The following is an 18,920-nucleotide window of genomic DNA, read 5'->3' as shown; positions in this document are numbered from 1 at the left end:
CTCCATGAAAGCCTGGTAAAAGGTTATGGTTGGTATTCAGGGTGTAAAAGTATGTCCTCTCACATGACTCTAACGTGAAGAGTCTCACTGAGTTCTCTCAACAGTCCTCTTTACAGAAAATATTTTTGCTGCAAAGGTGAGATTTATAGCAGAAATTCTCCCATGCCCATTCTACAGATCCTGAGTTTGAGGCTTCTCTTAAAACTGTCTGCCTGCAGCATGTCCTGATAAGCCTCCTGGATAGGATTGCCACCTCTCCTCTCATTCCCCTCCCTGCCTGTCCACCGAGCTCATTCCTCATGTCACGTTGGCAGCTCTTGCAACATGTCGTTGCTAAATAAATTGCCTAAATTTAGGCAATGCCTAAATAAATAAGCATTTTTGGCATTTTCAGTTGTGTTCGTGACTAGTGTACATCTTAATGCTCTTTTAAAATAAGTACTTGTGGGGATTTATTCTACAGATATATTTCCGTAAGTGTCAAATGACATCAGTACGTTGCAGCATTGTTTGTAATAGCTAAAGATCACTAGGCTGATACACAGATGTCTGTCTATGGGGGCCTGGCTAACTATAGTATTGTTCTTCCATATTGTGGAATATTTAGCAGCCACAAAAGAACATGTGTTTATGTGCTGATGTAAGGTCTTGCAGATATTAAGTGAAAAAAGGGAGAGGTAGAACATGTGGATTTTTTGCTACCATACATATATATATATCATGACCTGAGCCAAAAATCAAGAGTCAGATGCTTAACCGAGAGAGCCACCCAGGTGCCCCCATTTATATTTTTAAACAGGAAAAATTATATATATTTCCTGGCATGCATAGATCTCTTTGGAGGCATACACAATAAACTAGGTTATATGCTCAGGGCAGAGGAACCAGGCTGCTGGGACACAGGGTTAAGAAAGCAACTTCAGAGGGCGCCTGGGTGGCTCAGCCCATTAAGCGTCTGCCTTAGGCTCAGGTCATGATCCCAGGGTTCTGGGATCGAGCCCCACATCTGGCTCCCTGCTCAGCGGGGAGTCTGCTTCTCCTTTTCCCTCTGCTGCTCTCTCTCAAAATCTTAAAAGACACTTCACTATATACCCTTCTGTGCTTTTAAATTTTATATTATGTGAAGCAATTGCCTATTCCAAAAAAAAATTTTTGTAATAATGAAAAAATAAAATGAAGTACCGTGGCTGATTGGGATGAAACACAGTTTATTAAAAATTCATATTGTAACCTGTTTCTCAATAACAAGTGGTCCAATTCAGTTTCCATCCTTCCACATGACATTTTTTTCACATTGAGCTGGAGTTCAAGGATCACACTTAATGCACACACACGCATGAGTGCACACACAATTCTCTCTGCCTGCAGCTAGAGACCCAGTCTTTCAGATTCCCGTTCCCCTGAGCTTACAGTGTAAGAGCCAGACCTTGGTCACGTTTTGTTTCTATGGCTCTTAGAATGTAGGATTAGACTGGAGGTTCAGCAGTTCATTTACAGAACACCATCGATAGCGCAAGAGTACCTTCTAAGTTGCGTGTGAAGAAGGTAAAATGGAACCTTCTCAATTTCACAGAGCTGCCTATTTCAAAAAAGTTAAAATTTATCCTCAGGCTCAGCAAGACAAATGTTTGTAACTGCATTGAGCCATCAGTGTTTTCATTTTGTGGGTTGAGTGAATATAAGTCATGCAACTGTTTTCTCCTAAGATTCTGGCTTCTCTCCGTCTCAGGGCAGGGTGCCGTTCGCCGTCCCCGACAAAGTGCTGTGGTCTCAGCTGTGCGAGGCGCTCAACATGAAATTCAAGGCCGAAGTGCAAAGCACCCGGGGCCTGACCAAGGAGAACCTCGTGTTCCTGGCACAGAAGCTGTTCAACAACAGCAGTGGCCACCTTGAAGACTATAATGGCATGTCCGTGTCCTGGTCCCAGTTCAACAGGGTGAGGGGCCCGCCACCAGCTGCCCTTAGCTCAGTCCCTCCAAACGGGATGCCTTCCAGAGACTTCCTGCCCTGGGCATTTGTTCTTCATGACTCTAATAAAATGTGCCCGAAGTAATAGAAAGCTCCTGAATAGATGGATAGGCACATACTTCTTATGTAGAAAATTAGGTCTTTGAATATTTAAGTGAACTGGGCTTTGTGTGCAACTAGTGCATTTTTTTTCCTTTATAAAGGAAACAGAGCAAAGCAAATGATAACCTATTTCACAAGAAGTAAAGCTTTTGTGATCAGAAGTCCATGGCTCTTTCCCATGGACTCTCTGATGCTCCCTGCTGTGTAATCCTGCAAGGCCAGGCTACCATGGGACCCTCAGCCCACAAAAGGGAATGCTGACGGAGGAAACCTCTCCTCCAGCATCGGGTAATTGAGATGTCACCCCGTCACATCTTTGACTTTAAACCCAACTTTGTTTCTTTGTGTACACCTCCATCCCCAGGTGTTTTAAATGCCCTAATTCAAAAACAGCAAAGAATGAGTCAGCCCAGATCCAGGTGAAGGTGTTTGTAGCAGGGGCCGCTGGGTTTGGCAATTGCTCTGTTGTATTTTTCCCCTCTTCTCTCTTCCTCCCTCTTCAGTTTTTTGACTATAGGACCTTTTGGTAAAACTCGGACAAGCATGTATATTTGTATGATTCTGACAATGTAGATGTTTGTTTTCCATTTAATTTTTTTCAGTTTAAGTATATGCAGGCAATATTCCAGGTGTTACTCTTGGCGTTCTTGTGTTCACTGTTCTATCTCCAACCAGGAGAATTTACCAGGACGAAATTACACGTTCTGGCAGTGGTTCGATGGTGTGATGGAAGTGTTAAAAAAACATCTCAAGCCTCATTGGAATGATGGGTGAGAACTGTCATTTCCTAAGTCAGCAATAGAGTATGAAGCTCTTTTTTCTGCTGTTAAGACATCACATCTGTTTCTCCTTCTTTGGCCTTTGTGATCCAGGGCTATTTTGGGTTTCGTGAACAAGCAACAGGCCCATGACCTACTCATTAACAAGCCTGATGGGACCTTCCTGCTGAGATTCAGCGACTCTGAAATTGGCGGCATCACCATTGCTTGGAAGTTTGATTCTCGTAAGTTCCCTCCCTTTTTAGAACATACCTTGGGGTGCCTGGGTGGCTCAGATGGTTATGCATTTGCCTTTGGCTCAGGTCATGATCTCTGGGTCCTGGGATCAAGCTCTGCATCAGGCTCCTGGCTCAGCGGGGAGTCTGCTTCTCCCTCTCCCTCTACCCACCCCCTCCCTGTCTCAAATGAATAAATAAAAAATCTTTAAAATATGTATATATACTGGTTATAGTTAGCTGCTTTTGTTGTGAAATTGCTTCAACAAATGACTTATTGAGCACTTATGGGGTCAGTTCTGATGAAGGGCACACAAATGGATCACCATGACGCAGCTGGGACTGATAAGGCAGCCTGTGTAAAATCATATCATGGGAAACACAGTCACTAATTCTGAGAAACAAATGTGTAACCCTGAAGTGGCCGTCATACAGCATTCTGTCCACAATCTCAGCTGCTTCCCTTTTGAAATGTCCACCTTCTTATTACTGAACTGTGAGCTTATTTCAGTGAAGAATTACTTGGATGAGTTGGGAATCATTAGACTGGAAGTAAGATGCTATTTTAATTATTCCTTTATCCTAATCAACGTAAAGCCATGGCCACTGATTATTTCCACCCAAGAACAGTTCTTTCCTCTGATCCTCACAATAAGATAAGAGTAGCTTGCTAGTTTTTTTGCAACTTAAAGATACTAACAGTTTTTCATAGCTCTCACGCATCCTCTGTGTAACATGGACATGCTTCCTGGCTCTCATATACTTTTGTACAGGGATCAAGGATTGGGGTCAATAAGAACTATTTCTTCTACAGAGGGACTAAAAACCATTTGAACTTGAAACTACCTGAGATCATTGGATCTCTAGGGAAGTGCTATATGCATTACCTGCTTATCTCCCATGGCTTTTATAAACGACTTGAGCTACAACCTGTGGTAATTTGGTCATTTTTTTTTTTTTAAGATTTATTCACATATTGGGGCACCTGGGTGGCTCAATTGGTTAAGTGGCTGCCTTCGGCTCAGGTCATGATCCTGGAGTCCCGGGATCGAGTTCTGCAAGTTCCGCATCGGGCTCCCTGCTCAGCGGGGAGTCTGCTTCTCCCTCTGACCCTCCCGCCCTCTCATGCATGCTCTCTCTCTCTCTCTCTCTCTCTCTCTCTCTCTCTCTCTCTCTCAAATACATAAAATCTTTAAAAAAAAAAAGACTTATTCATGTATTTAAGAGAGAGTGGAGAGAGTAGGGGCAGAGGGAGAGGGAGAGAGAACCCCAAGCAGACTCCCGGCTGAGCGTGGAGCCCAAGCCCTGAGATTGTGGACAGAATGCTGTATGACAGCCCCAATGTGGCGCTCTGTCCCACGACCCTGAGATCACAACATGAGCCGACAATCAAAAGTCAGATGCTTAACCGTTAAGACTGAGCCACCCAGGTGACCTATAACCTGTGGTTACTTTTTTAATTTATTTTTTATTAATTTTTTTTTTTAAGTTTTTATTTACCTTGACAGAGAGAGAGCACAAGCGGGGGGGAGCAGTAGGCAGAGGGAGAGGGAGAAGCAGGCTCCCTGCAGAGCAGGGAGCCCGATGTGGGGCTCAATCCCAGGACCCGGGATCATGACCCGAGCTGAAGGCAGTTGTTTAACCAACTGAGCCACCCAGGTGCCCCAACTTGTGGTTATTTTTAAATGGAGATCTTTATTGGGAGAGCTTTGATTTGTAGTATATTTGGGTTTTAAGATTTCCTGTTTAGAAATTGTGCTTAGAATATGATTATTCTGTTTATTGTTCTAGAGGAAAGAATGTTTTGGAACCTGATGCCTTTTACCACCAGAGATTTCTCCATCCGGTCCCTGGCCGACCGCTTGGGGGACCTGAATTACCTTATCTACGTGTTTCCTGATCGGCCAAAAGATGAAGTGTACTCCAAATATTACACACCAGTTCCGTGCGAGCCTGCCACTGGTAACAATGTTCGCATTCTGATTTGGTTTTGTTGTGATTTTAGTTTTCTTTTAGTTTTGTGTGTGTGTGTCTTTCTGTCTTGCATGAAAACCTACACAATTAGTATTTAGTATTAGTGTTTGAGCATTATTCAGGGGAGTTGTAAATCCCGGACTGTATTCTTCAGTCATATCTGCTGCTAACCCCAAATATCAAATTGAAGGGAATGAATTGCTTTTATTATTATTTTTTTCAAATTGTTTTTAAAACAAGCTTAGATCAAACAAAATTAGAAAGATAAAATTTGGGGCGCCTGGGTGGTTCAGTTGGTTAAGTGTCTGCCTTTGGCTCAGGTCATGATCTCAGGGTCGTGGGATTGAGCCCCATGTTGGGCTCCCTGCTCAGTGGGGAGTCTGTTTCCCCTCTCCCTCTGCTGTTCCCCTGCTTGCTCTCTCTCAAATAAATAAATAAAATATTTTAAAAAAAGATAAAATTTGTTTTTCAAAACAGATGGTTTTGTTTTCTGATCATAAAAGTATTCTGTATTAATTGTAAAATTTCCAGAAAAGTATGGAAAAGAAAACAGATATCACATAACATCTCTCATCTATATATTAACCACTGTAAAAAATTCAGTGACTATTGTTCCCATCTGTGTAGGTATATATCCTTCATTCAGTCACCAGATGCTTGTTAATACTTCCTGTGTGGAGGTTACAATCTAGTAGCAGAAGGAGGACAACAAACAAATATATTTATTTAGTGATGGATGCTATGAAGACAAGAAAGCATGGTAAAGAGATAGAGATGGGACAGGGAGGAGGATAGGGGTGGCATTTCAATAGAGTGGTCAGACAAGGTCTCTCCGAGGAGGTGCTATCAGCACAGAGCTGAATGAAGTAAGGAGGCTAACCACACAAAGATCTAGACAAAAAACCTTCTAGACTGAGAGAAGTTTAAAAACCCTGAGGTAGGAGTGAGGTTGTTGTGTTTGAAAGACTCCACGAGGGCCCAGGAGGCTAGAGCTGAATGGGCCGGAAAGAGGGTGTAGGAGGTGATGGCTGAGCAATAGGGAGGCCAGATCGTGTCAGGCTCGGAGTCCAGTAAATGTTTTGGGTCATAGCATATATCATCTTTTGTGACCTGATTTTTTTTCCCCACTTAAAAATGTACCATAGGCAGAGTTGCAGGTCTGTAAATATAATCTTACAGTATCACTTTACCGATTGCATAGAATTCCATTGTATGGTGCTTTGATGTCAGTTATTTGAGAGACTTACAATTTAGGTTATTCACCGTTTTCTGTTGTGAATTAATGTCAAGATAACCTGGGGCACCTTGTTGGCTCATTTATTAGAGCATGCAACTCTTGATCTCAAGATCATGAGTTCAAGCCCCACGTTGGGGGTAGCTTATTAAATACATACATACATACATACATACATACATACATACATAAACAAACTAACTGAGATAACCTGGTGCATGCATCCTGTTCAACTATTTCCCTAGGATAAACTCCTAAAGTAGAATTTGTGTCAAAGGGTATATATACCTTTTAAGCTTCTTGACACACATTTACAGAATCGGTAATATGTTCTCACTCCCACAGATGTCTGTTGGAGTACCTGCTCCTCCACCCCCCCTGCCAATCATAGATTCTGCTCACTGATTTAATGCTTGCCGATCTGATTGGCATAAAAATGTCTTAGTTCTTATTTTCATTTCTTTGATTCTAGGTAAGGTCACAACATCTTTTCATAATAATAATAGTAGTAACTAGAGTAATAATAGCAGCTAACATTTTCTGAGTGCTTACTATGTGCTGGGCACTTTTCTGAGCACATTTCATATACTGTCTCATTTAATCCTCAAAACAGGTATGCAAGGTAGGTCCTGTGACTCTCCTCACTTTACATATGAGGATTTGAGGCAAAGAAAAGTGAAATAATTTCCCAAAGTCCACACAGCTAGGAAGTGACCAAACCAGGGTTTGAGCTCAAACAGTCTAAGCTCCAGAGTCTGAATTTCTTAACTTCCATATTACTGGCTGTTTATATTTTTTCTGTGAAGTGTGTTTATATTCCCTGTTCATTTTTCTTTTGGAGTTCTGTTTTTTCCTAATGATGTCTAAGTATTTTTACATAGTAAATAAGCCTTTTATTATATATAGCAAACATTTTTCTCAGTATGTCATTGTTCTTCTAGCACTGAAGTTTTATTTTGCTAAAGTACAAAACTTGTATTTTCTATACAGCCCAATCCATCAACCTTTTTCCTTTAAAGTGTATGTATTTCGTATCATGCCTTCCCACCCTGCAATGATAGTTATATTTCCAAGTGGCAAAATAAACCAGAAGTTTTTAGATTTATGTGGTATTTTGTTTTTTTAAATATTTATTTATTTTATGAGAGGGAGTAGGGGAGAGGAGCAGAGGGAGAGGGAGAGAGAGACTCTTGAGCAGACTCCCCACTGAGTGTGGAGCCTGACTTGGGGCTCGATCCCACAACCCTATGACCATGACCTGAGCTGAAATCAAAAGTTGGACACTTAACTGACTGAGCCACCCAGGCGCCCCTAGATTTATGTGGTACTTTGGATTAAACCTGACATTGTTTTTTTGTTAGCACAGCTAGTCTAGATTTTTAAATCCTATTTTTTACAGCATTTCTTTGGTTTTTATCTTTTCTGCCAATCCATAAAATTCTCTATAAACTATAAAGCACAAAAAGCATGAAGTATTATAAAAAGGTAGCTCCTGACATTTGAAGCCTTAGAAGAAGCTGGTTAGGATAACAACTTGTGAACCATGTAGCATTTCACTATCTTGGACTATATCACTGACAAGCTCTTCATCCTCTTGACCTTAGTGTCATCTTCATTGTCTAACATTGTTAGGACTATACGTATTCCCATACTCATATAGCCAAGAAACAAGACTTCATTCAATGACTTCAGGCTCACTTAACTGGATTTCCACAGTCAGTCTTTTAAAAAGGTAACTACGGCTGACCAGACCACTCTCGGGTTTATCCCCTGACCTCCCACATCCCAGTGGGGACTCGTCGGAGGGTGGAAGAGAGACACACCAGCATTCTTCTTAACCAGCCACGGGGCATGGACAATACAGGATGAGTGATCATCAGATTACCCCCAAATGCAGAAACCCCAGGGAAACAAAAGAGCACACAGATATTTGAATGATACTCCCTTTCCTAAAAGAGGAGATACTCAAGAGTCAGAGTGACTCCAGGGACCATTAAGTCAAATTCATTCCTCTCTTTGATTTCTCAGTACAACGCCCTGACAAGTGTTTGTACACCTTCCGCTTAAAGGTCTCCAGTGATGGGAAATCAGTTCTTCCCAAGACAGCCCATTTCTTTTGTGGGCAGTTCTAATTATGACAACATTCTTCTTTCTATGATTGAAAATTTGTGGGGCGCCTGGGTGGCTCAGTCATTAAGCTTCTGCCTTCGGCTGAGGTCATGATCCCGGGGTCCTGGGATCGAGCCCCACATCGGGCTCCCTGCTCAGGCGGGAAGCCTGCTTCTCCCTCTCCAACTCCCTCTGCTTGTGTTCCTGCTCTCACTATCTCTCTCTCTCTCTGTCAAATAAATAAAATCTTAAAAAAAAAAAATTTGTCATCTTCTGCTCTCCTCCTAATTTTTTTCCCTGGGACACAAAGCAAATCCTGCCACTCTGCTGCATCTCTAGCTTTAAACCTTTAATACTTTTTCTTTTTATACTTACTGTATAATTAATACTTGGTTTAGATTTGTACTGAAGTATATGTTTTCTGTGGCTTGAAGAATTTATTAACACATCCAAGCCATCTCAGAAGATACTTTAACTTACAGTTTTAGTATTGAGACTTCTCCTAGACCAGGTTCTCCTAACAGATTAAAATATTAAGTGCTTGTATCAGATCCTAAGATAAAATTAGGTGGTTGTGTCCTATCCTGAGAAAAGTTGTAATTCTTAAGGGAGATTGTATTTTTATTTCATTGAGAACTTTGGTTCTCATCACCGTTCCCCCTCGGCAGCTAAAGCGGTGGACGGATACGTGAAGCCACAGATCAAGCAAGTGGTCCCTGAGTAAGTACCCAGGGTCCAGCTCTGGTCTCCTGCTGCCTCCTTTCTCTTCCCCCAGCCCCCCTCACCCCTCACCGCTGCTCCTCCCACTCACAGACCCTGCGTGGCCCAGCCCGCCCTTCCGCCCTGAAGCCTGGCTCAGCCCTGGAGAGGGAACTGGGCTCAGTCTCAATGGGACCAGGACCCAGGGCCCCACTCCTGCAGCTGGAGTCCCAGGCCCAGTGGGCACTTTGTCCTTCCATACCCCAAAAAAGGTGTAAAAATGCCCCCCGCCCACCCCTCCCCAAGTTACCTGCTGCCCGGAGGCCACTGAGACTCTGCTGTGTTTCTCCTGCAGGTTTGTGAGTGCGTCTGCAGACTCTGCCGGGGCCAGCGCCACCTACATGGACCAGGCCCCCTCCCCAGCCGTGTGCCCCCAGGCTCATTATAACATGTACCCCCAGAAGTAGGTTGTGTTCTCATGGGGCTCCGCGGGGAGGAAGTGGGCACCTGGCCTCACGCTGGGCCCTGGGAGGGCTGGTGGGCAAAGGGACCCAGAGCTCCTGTAGGTCTGAGACCACCCAAGCCGGGCTCCAGCATGTGCCCAGGTGGGAGATAGATTCAGCCAGAAGATATTGGTAGTTTAGAGTGGATTTGGGCAAATGTCATCTACTCCCCTCTCCCAAAATGGAGATTTTTCTTGTTCTGTATAAAGATCAGATGGGCTTTAGATGTGTGGACAGCCAGGGTTAGGGGCAACTGGGGTGGGTATTCTAGTTTGAGGCACTCTGTCCTGATAGCAAAGGACTCTGCTCTCCACTGTTTAGATCATGAGTGTCTTTTCCCATGAAGCCTAGGCAGAGGGTATAGGCAGTCTTGGGCCATGCACCTGGTGGGGTTTGGGGCTTGGGCTGGTCTCTGCTCCTCATCATTGGGCCTCTGACAACCTTTCCCTTCCCTTCATCTTTTCTCTTTTCCCTCGAAGCCCTGACCCTGTCCTGGACAACGATGGGGACTTTGATCTGGACGACACCATGGATGTGGCGCGGCGTGTGGAGGAGCTCTTGGGCCGGCCTATGGACAGTCAGTGGATCCCTCACGCGCAGTCGTGACCCCCGTCTCCATCTTCAGCCTCTTCATCCTCGCCAGAGGACTTACTCTTGTGGATGTTTTAATTCCATGAATCGCTTCTCTTTGGAAACAATAGTCATAATGTGAAGTGTTAATACTAGTTGTGACTTTAGTGTTTCTGTGCATGGTGGCACCAGTGAAGGGAGTGTGTGTGTGAGTGTGTGTGTGTGAGTGCGTGTGCGCACGCGAGTGTGTGAGTTTACACATGGGGCTGTTTCTCCCCCTTGCTGTGCAGAGTTTAGTCGCAGCATTGGGGCCACAAACAGAGGCTGTGGTTGTTTTAACCTTGTGAAAAAACGCTGTAGTTCCATGAACCCTGGAACTTGGCCATGTGTCCAAGTAGGAGAAGGACAAAGGGAGGAGAAAGCACCTCCGCTCCGTGAGATTTGTCACTGTGTCTGCCAAGCAGTTGATATATAACCGTGACTGTCTCTGCTTTCCTTTGAATTGTAGAAACTGCCTTTTGAAAAAGAAAGCCATCCTCCCACCTTCCCTCTCCCCCACCCCTGTTTTCCTGGGTAGGGATGGGTAAAGGGGGAATGTCTGGTCATTGTTGGGACAAGGGAAGTCATGGGTTGTCCGATGGGTAGTGCTTTTTAAATAACACTTAACCCATCTAACCCATCTACATGTTCTCTCCCTCACCCCTCCTTCCTTCCGCTCTGTGGAATTGCCACTCAGCTGTATGTGTGTAAACACGTGCAGACACGTTTGATGAACTAGAGAAAAGATGGTCACATAACCGCAGCTTACTGTGTTGATGTCCTTTGTATCATGGCCAGAGTGGAAGGCCCAGCCGTGACCCATGGGTGCTGAGGAAGTTGCCTTGCTCCCTGGGGCACCTGCCCTCTGGGCTGCCCATCCTTCTGCCCAAGTGCGGCTACCCCAAGGCTCATCGATGACGGCTGTTTGCACATGGTGGTGTTTTGTTTCTAAATTGAGACTTCTTGTTTTCCTCTTCCCACCCTCATCTGACATCACAACTCTTTCTTCCTGTGGCAGGTCCTGTGTCGTTCATACCCAAGTCACCTCGTTTCCCTTCACTGTTCACACGGGCTGTCTTGGGGAGGGGGTGGCAGGAACGCAGTCTGAACCCAGGGCCAGCATGTTCCACGAGGTCATTGCCCACTTGGTATGGGCTGCCGGGTGTCGGGCATTGGTCATTTGGGGAAATGCAGTCAGTGGGTTTCCTGGGAAGTTTGGTAAGCTGCAAAAACAAAACAAAACAGCTTCAATATAACGTCCACAATTTCTTCCGTAGCTTTACATCAGGTGGAAGGAATGGGCTATGGCAGTCAGGTGGGAAGAGGGGTAGCAGATAATAGCTTTTGGGGTAGGCCTACAAGCCACTCAGCCCTGGCCCCCCTCTCCAACAATGACTGCACCCAAGAGAGAATGGCCCTAAAAACCTTATTTTTATACATGTGAGTAAATAAACAGATATTTTTTTTACAAAAATGACTTCCGAATTTATCAGTACTTTGATGTTAAAGGAAAATATTCCTCTGTAGTAAATTATTTATTGGAAGATGACTTTTTAAAAGCTGCTGTTTGCCCTGGCTCGGTTTCATACACTGATTTATTTTTCTATGCCAGGCAGTAGAATCTCTCTGCCTCTGAGGAGCAGGCCGACCCCTCCATGATACCAGCATTGACATAGGATGCGGCTAAGCCCTTTAAGCCCTAAGCCCTCAAGATTTGATTAAAATTCCCCCCGTGAGGATCAGGGCAGTGGGGAAAGGGGAAAAGGAAGCCGGACTGCTCTCGGACCCTTACCTGCCCGTCCCTCGGGCTTCACCGACCCTGGCCTGTGAGTGCCGTGCCGGGAGTTCAGCAGCCCGGACGGGCGGGGCCTGCCACACCGTCAGCCCCGTAGCAGAGCTTGCCCTTTACAGTTAGCACTGGGGTTGCGGGTACTGAGAAGTGTGGCTGCCCTGAGTGTAGGGGTCCCGTGCTTGTACAGCTGCTGAGCTGTCCTCAGTTTCCCTGAGGCTGTGCCTATAGATGGGAGAGATTTTTGATTGAAAGGTGTGCTCGCTATCTGCGTTGTATTTTCTCTTTTCTCCCTGTTCCTGCAAACCACAAAAGAGGCGGTGGCAAGTCTTGACCACCTGCCTCTCACTTGCTCCCAGACACACACACACACACACACACACACGTCATCAAAACTTTTCAATGTGTGGTATGTGCAGGGTTTTGTAGGGGGGTGGGGAGACTAAAAGTGAATATAACAAAGTGGAAGTATACTTTTTATAATTTTTCTTTTTAAAACTTTGTGAAATTATTTCAGATACATATTTTAGTGTTGAGGCAGATTAGTATATAGCCACCAAAAAAGTATTGTGTACAATTTGGGGCAGTCACAAAATTGTGTATTTTATGTTACAATAAAGGCTTCCTCTGAAGGGACAATACTGAGTTCTGTTTTTTTTTTTCCATCAGGTGGTGAGAGAAGGTAGTTTTGATAGGGAAATATTTGAAATCATCAGTGTGACTGTGAAAAGCAGAACTAGTTGGGAATTGGCCTCAGAGAGGGTGTCTTCAGCTTTGACAGCAGAAGGGACATTTCTGACCTTCCTGTTCATAAGATGTTTTAAAAATTAGAATGATAGTCTGTATCTCCTGCCTCCTGATTCCACACTCTTCCCATTAGAAAGCTGATCCCTGGGGCACCTGGGTGGCTCAGTCGGTTAAGCGTCTGCCTTCGACTTAGGCCATGATCCCGGGGTCCTGGCGTTGGGCTCCCTGCTCAGTGGGGAGCCTGCTTCTCCCTCTCCCTCTCCCCCTGCACGTGCTCTCTCGGTCTCAAATGAATAAATAAAATCTTTAAATAGAAAGAAAGTTCATCCTTAAACTTGAGCATATTTCAAGTGCCCACCCTGTGCCGGGCATGGTATGTGGGACAAGAAATCGTTCTGCCCTCAAGAGGATTATGGCTGGGGAAAGACAGCCACACAAGCAGTCATGATAGGATATTGGCTCATGCTGCAATAAAGTTACCCTGAGGCCATTACTGAATACAAGAGAACATGGAAGAAGGGCACCAATTAGCTTGAGCTGACTCCTAAAGAACACACAGGAATTAAGGAGAGGCATTCTGCCAGAGAGACCAGCGCGGGCCGCAGCTGGGGATGGAGGAGGGCGGGATATGGCTGGATAGAGGGTGATTTGTGGTTCTCAGCCCAGGCGTGCATCAGAATCTTTAGGGGAACTGGTTAAAGCACAGATGGCTGGGCTGCACTCCAGAGTTTCCCAGTCAGTAGGCCTGGGGTGGAGCCTGAGAATTTGCATTTCTAACAAGTTCCCAGGTGGTGTGAGGGCAAGGACCACACTTTGAGAACTGTGGTGGGTGATGAAGCCTAGTGCACCAGGCTAAGAGTTTAAACTTCACATGAACATGATGGAAGTGAAGCAATCTTACCAGACTTTAAGCAAGGGGATGACCAGAGTTTCATTTTAGGAAATCCTACCGTGACAGTGTGTAGGACGGATTGGAGGGAGGCAAAGGAGGAAGCCAGGGATGGCGGGGCGGCGGCGGGGGGGGGGGGGCTGTTTCAACAGTCTGAGTCGGAGGAGATGAGGTTCTACAGATGACGATGCCACAGCAGTGGCCCTGAGGCCTAATGTGCAGACATAGTGGCTAATGTTGGACAGGACTGGAGTCTAGAATAATTCCAGGTTTCTGGCTCGGGAAGTAATTGATAGAGATGCTCCTCAGTAAGATGAGAAAGGGAAGATGTGGAAGAAGAGCAAGTTGAGAGGAAGGTTGGGTGCAAATCAGGTAAGTTGGAATGTCCAAGGAGACGTGTGGTTGTGAAGCCTAAGAATGATCAGGGCTGGAGCGCCTGGGGGGTTAAGCGTCCAACTCTTGATTTTGGCTCACGTCATGATCTCCGGGTCATGAGATCAAGCCCTGTGTTGGGCTCTGGGTGGAGCCTGCTTGAGATTCTCTCTGCCTCTGCCCCCCACCCCCCGCTCATGCTCTCTCTCTCACTCTCAAATAAATAATTTTTTTTTAAAAGATTTTATTTATTTATTTGACAGAGAGACATAGCGAGAGCCGGATCACAAGCAGGGGGAGTGGGAGAGGGAGCCCGATGCAGAGCTCGATCCCAGGACCCTGGGATCATGACCCAAGCCGAAGGCAGACGCTTAACGACTGAGCCACCCAGGCGCCCCAATAAATAAATATTTTTAAATATCTTAGAAGAGATGATCAGGGCTAAGAGATGTGTATGGATGAGGGGAGGGGGGCATGACAGAGGCAGGCTGTAAAACAGAACTTTGAATCCTTTAAGGAACTGACTTCATTTGCAAAAGAAGTTCAAGCTTAAGGGTATTCTCAAAAAGGAGGCTGTCGTGAAAGGCAAATGGCAGGAGAACAATAGCTTCATCGGAGATAGAGCCTGAATGGGCTCTATCTAGTGTGCTACAGAGAGATGGGGAAAGAGACAGCTGGGAGGAGCTCTCTTGGGGTCAGGACAAATCTCAAACACTGGCCGTGAAACTGTCCCTTCAAAGAAGCCTGAATTTGATTGGATCAGTTTGTGGAGCAATTTACTCCCCAAAGCATTGTTGAAAAATAGATAGCAATCAGCTAACACTGTGAGTAGCTTAACAGCTGGGTGTGGTCAGGGAAAGAGACAGATCTATGAAAATCACTGTCATGCTAGGGTGACTGTGGGCATACTCAAGTCTGTACCCCCTTACTGAGCAATATCAGGCTTCACACTATGTATGGGAGTGTGGGAAGTAGGTAGACTCCCTAAAATGATCTAGCCACTCACTAAACAAGTAAATAACAATAACAAGCCCTGGAAAATTCACAAATATATGGAAGTTAAACAATATACTCCTAAATAACTAACTGAAAAAGAATTTAAGTTCAAGTAGTCACACTTCACAATAAGCAAGTCAAAACTTACTACAAAGCAATAGTAATCAACATAGTGTGATACTGGCATAAGGATAGACATATGGATCAGTGGAATAGAATTCATAGTCCAGAAGGAAACCCATGTGTCTACAGTCAACTGATTTTTTTTTTTAAGATTTATTTATTTATTTGACAGAAAGAGACACAGCGAGAGAGGGAACACAAGCAGGGGGAGTGAGAGAGGGAGAAGCAGGCCTCCCGCGGAACAAGGAGCCCAATGCGGGCCTCGATCCCAGGACCCTGGGATCACGACCTGAGCCGAAGGCAGACGCTTAACAACTGAGCCACCCAGGCGCCTCTACAGTCAACTGATTTTTACAAGGGTGCCAAGACCATGCAATGGGGAAAGAATAGTCTTCTCAACAAGTGGTGCTGAGACAACTGGATAGCCACATGCCAAAGAATAAAGTTGGAACCAGACATCACATACAAAAATTAACTCAAAATGGATCAAAGGCCTAAATATAAGAGCTAAAACTATAAAACTCTTAGAAGAAACCATAGAAAGCTTCATGACATTAAGGGGCACCTGGGTGGCTCAGTCAGTTAAGCGGCTGCCTTCAGCTCAGGTCATGATCCCAGGGTCCTGGGATCGAGCCCCACGTCGGGCTCCTTCCCCAGCGGGGAGCCTGCTTCTTCCTCTCCCTCTGCCTGCCGCTCCCCCTGCTTGTGCTCTCCCTCTCTTTATCTCTATCAAATAAATAAATAAAATCTTTAAAAAAAAAAAAAAGAAAGCTTCACGACATTGGATTTGGTAATGATTTCTTGGCCATGACACCATGAGCAACATAAGATAAATTGGACCTCATCAAAGTAAAAACTTTTGTGCATCAAAGGACACTGTTAGCAGAGTGAATAGGCACCAAGATTGGGAGAAAATATGTGTAAATCATATGTCTGATAAGGGATTAATATCCAGAATATATAAAGAACTACAACAACAACTTCTTTTTAAAAAGATTTTATTCATTGGGGTGCCTGGGTGGCTCAGTCATTGGGCATATCTGCCTTCGGCTCAGGTCATGATCCCAGGGTCCTGGAATCGAACCCCACATCGGGCTCCCTGCTCGGCAGGAAGCCTGCTTCTCCCTCTCCTACTCCCCCTGCTTGTGCTCCCTCTCTCACTGTCTCTCTGTCAAAAAATAAATAAAATCTTTAAAAAAAAAAAAAGAGGGGCGCATGGGTGGCTCAGATGGTTAAACGTCTGCCTTCAGCTCAGGTCACGATCCCAGGGTCCTGGGATCAAGCCCCACATCGGTCTCCCTGCTCGGCGGAAAGCCTGCTTCTCCCTCTCCCTCTGCTGCTCCCCCTGCTGGTGCTCTTACCCTCTCTCTTTCTCTCAAATAAATAAATAAAATCTTTTTAAAAAAAAGACAAATAGCCCAATAAGATCCCTGGCTAAGGGAACTGAGAAGACATTTCTTCATAGAGTTATACAAATGGCCAATAGATACATGAAAACATGCTTGATCATTGGTCATCGGGGACCATGCAAATTAAAACAGACTCAAGGGGTGCCTGGCTGGTTCAGTTGGTAGAGCACATGATTCTTGATCTCAAGGTTGTGAGTTCAAGCCCCATGTTGGGTGTGGAGCCTACTTAAAAAAAAAAAACAAAAAAAACAGACTCAAGTTACTTTACACCCCACTAGGATGGCTATAATCAAAAAGTCAGATAATAACAAGTGTCAGCAAGGATGTAGAGAAATCAGAACCCTCATATACTGCTGGTGATGATGTAAAATGGTGCAGCCACTATGGAAACCAGTTCAGCAGTTCCTTAAACAGTTAAACAAAGAGCTACTATACGACCCAGCTATTCCATTAATTGGAATGTGATAAATCCCTTGCATTCATTACAGTTTTATGCAAGAAAAATAAAAACATATGTCTACAGAAAAACTTGTACACAAATGTCCATAACAGCATTATACATAGTAGCTAGAGAACAGAAATGACCCAAATGCCCATCACCTGATGAATGGGTAAATAAATGTGATGTGGCATATCCATACAATGAAATAGTATTTGGCAATAAAAAGGAATGAACTACTCCTACACAGTACTACATGGAAGAACCTTGACAACATGCTAAGTGAAAGAAGCCAGATACAAGAGACCACATGTTACATGATTCCACTTACATGAAATGTCCAGAATAGGCAAATCCATAGAGAGAGAAAGTAGATTTGTGGTTGCTTATGCTAGGGGTGGGGAGGTGGGAAGGGACTGGGGGGCGGTGATAGCTAAAGGATATGGGGTTACTTTCAAGGTGATGAAAATGTTATGAAAATGACTTTTGGTGTTACACAGATCTGTGAATATGGTAGAAACCATTGAATTGTCTGCTTTAAACGGGTGACTTTTATGGTATGTGAATTATACCTAATAAAGCTGTTCTTTTATAAAATCAAGTTCAAGACCTAAACAAGAAATTAAAAGGGGTGAGATCAAGGTGGGGCAGCCTGATAGCGAGAGCAGAACTGTGCAAAGGAGCTCCACTGTGAAAGGGAGAGAGAGCCCCTGGAAGACGGATGAGGGGTTGACGGGAGGGGTTTTAGTGTTCAAGAGCCTGGGTCCAGAGCACAGGAGCCGGGAGGGCTTAACCACAGGCGGCAGGTAGAACCTCATTCTAGAGCAGAGGTTCTCAAACTTCACAGTGGGAGGATAGGTAGGAGCCTAACTGAGGTGGGCACCTTATTCCAAGTTGCAAAAAGACGTCGTGTCATAAAGATGGGAGAAGTTTGTTTTTCCTTGGCATAAAGCCTGTTAGCTAACACCAATGGTGACCCCAATTACCAGGTAAAGTTGGGATGAGCTACGTGTGACAAATGGTGCTGTCAAGTCCCCTTCCCTGAGGACTAGTTACCGTTTATCTTTTTATTTATTTATTTTTTAGATTTATTTATTTGAGAGGGAGAGGGAGAGAGCTCGAGATCACAGGGAGGGAGAAATAGACTTCCTGCTGAGCAGGGAGGACCCCCCCCCCCCACCAACGTGGGGCTGGATCCCAGGACCCTTGGATCATGACCTGAGCTGAAGGCAGCTGCTTAACCCACTGAGCCGCCCAGGCGCCCCTAGTTATTGGACAGGTGTGTAATGGGTTCTGGCGGCTTGGCTAAGTAAGGGAGGGAGATTCTCTTCTGCCTTTGCAATCTCTCGGCCATTGCCTGTGATGTGCATCCCATTCTGGTTTGTGCTTATCCAACAACAAAAGTGCTTCCTTTCTCTACTACCTTTGTCAGGAAAAGCTCGTAGATCTTTGTGGAGAGGGTTTCTGGATTGGAAGAAAATTTTGTTTTTTAAGATTTTTTTTTTTTAATTTGACAGAGAGAGAGCACAAGTAGGCAGAGTGGCAGGCAGAGGGAGAGGGAGAAGCAGGCTCTCTGCTGAGCAGGGAGCCGGACATGGGGCTCGATCCCAGGACCTCAGGATCATGACCTGAGCCGAAGGCAGCCGCTTAACCGACTGAGCCACCCAAGTGCCCCGAAAATTTTGTTTTTTAAACAATTCTCAAGCTTGAATCTGCTCTTCTGGGGTGCGCCCTTCTCCCAACGCAAGCTGCTTCGTGGCGCTCTTTTCCACACTCAGCTTTCTCTTCCTTCACCTGCAGGAGTTTGAAGACCACACTTCTCCTGCGGGGAGTTTCCTCCCAGCCGCGGGCTTGGGCTGGCTCCTAGCACGTGGGCCCTTAGGCAAACTGCCCCTTTAAGAGCACCCCCACCCCAGCTCCTCCCTCAGGCCCGTGGCCGGATTTCCCCATCCGGGCCCCACCCT

At 45.1% G+C, this 18,920-nt stretch overlaps 1 protein-coding gene across 3 annotated transcripts in view; it reads left to right on the top strand.

The window, feature by feature from the left end:
- Positions 1–12,617, top strand: part of STAT5B (signal transducer and activator of transcription 5B) — a 68,786-nt gene extending 56,169 nt beyond the window's left edge. For all 3 annotated transcript variants that reach the window (XM_032396438.1, XM_032396439.1, XM_032396440.1), the window contains 7 exons: positions 1,730–1,936; positions 2,746–2,840; positions 2,943–3,073; positions 4,856–5,026; positions 9,050–9,101; positions 9,436–9,543; positions 10,063–12,617. In XM_032396438.1, the coding sequence (XP_032252329.1) occupies positions 1,730–1,936; positions 2,746–2,840; positions 2,943–3,073; positions 4,856–5,026; positions 9,050–9,101; positions 9,436–9,543; positions 10,063–10,189 (891 nt within the window). In that variant the 3' untranslated portion in view covers positions 10,190–12,617. The remainder of the gene's footprint in view (positions 1–1,729; positions 1,937–2,745; positions 2,841–2,942; positions 3,074–4,855; positions 5,027–9,049; positions 9,102–9,435; positions 9,544–10,062) is intronic.
- Positions 12,618–18,920: the final 6,303 nt, after the last annotated feature.

The sequence above is a fragment of the Phoca vitulina genome, unplaced genomic scaffold (assembly GCF_004348235.1).
Source record: "Phoca vitulina isolate PV1807 unplaced genomic scaffold, GSC_HSeal_1.0 scaffold92, whole genome shotgun sequence".
Taxonomy (NCBI): Eukaryota; Metazoa; Chordata; class Mammalia; order Carnivora; family Phocidae; genus Phoca; species Phoca vitulina.
This window is presented reverse-complemented; position numbering and strand designations above follow the sequence as displayed.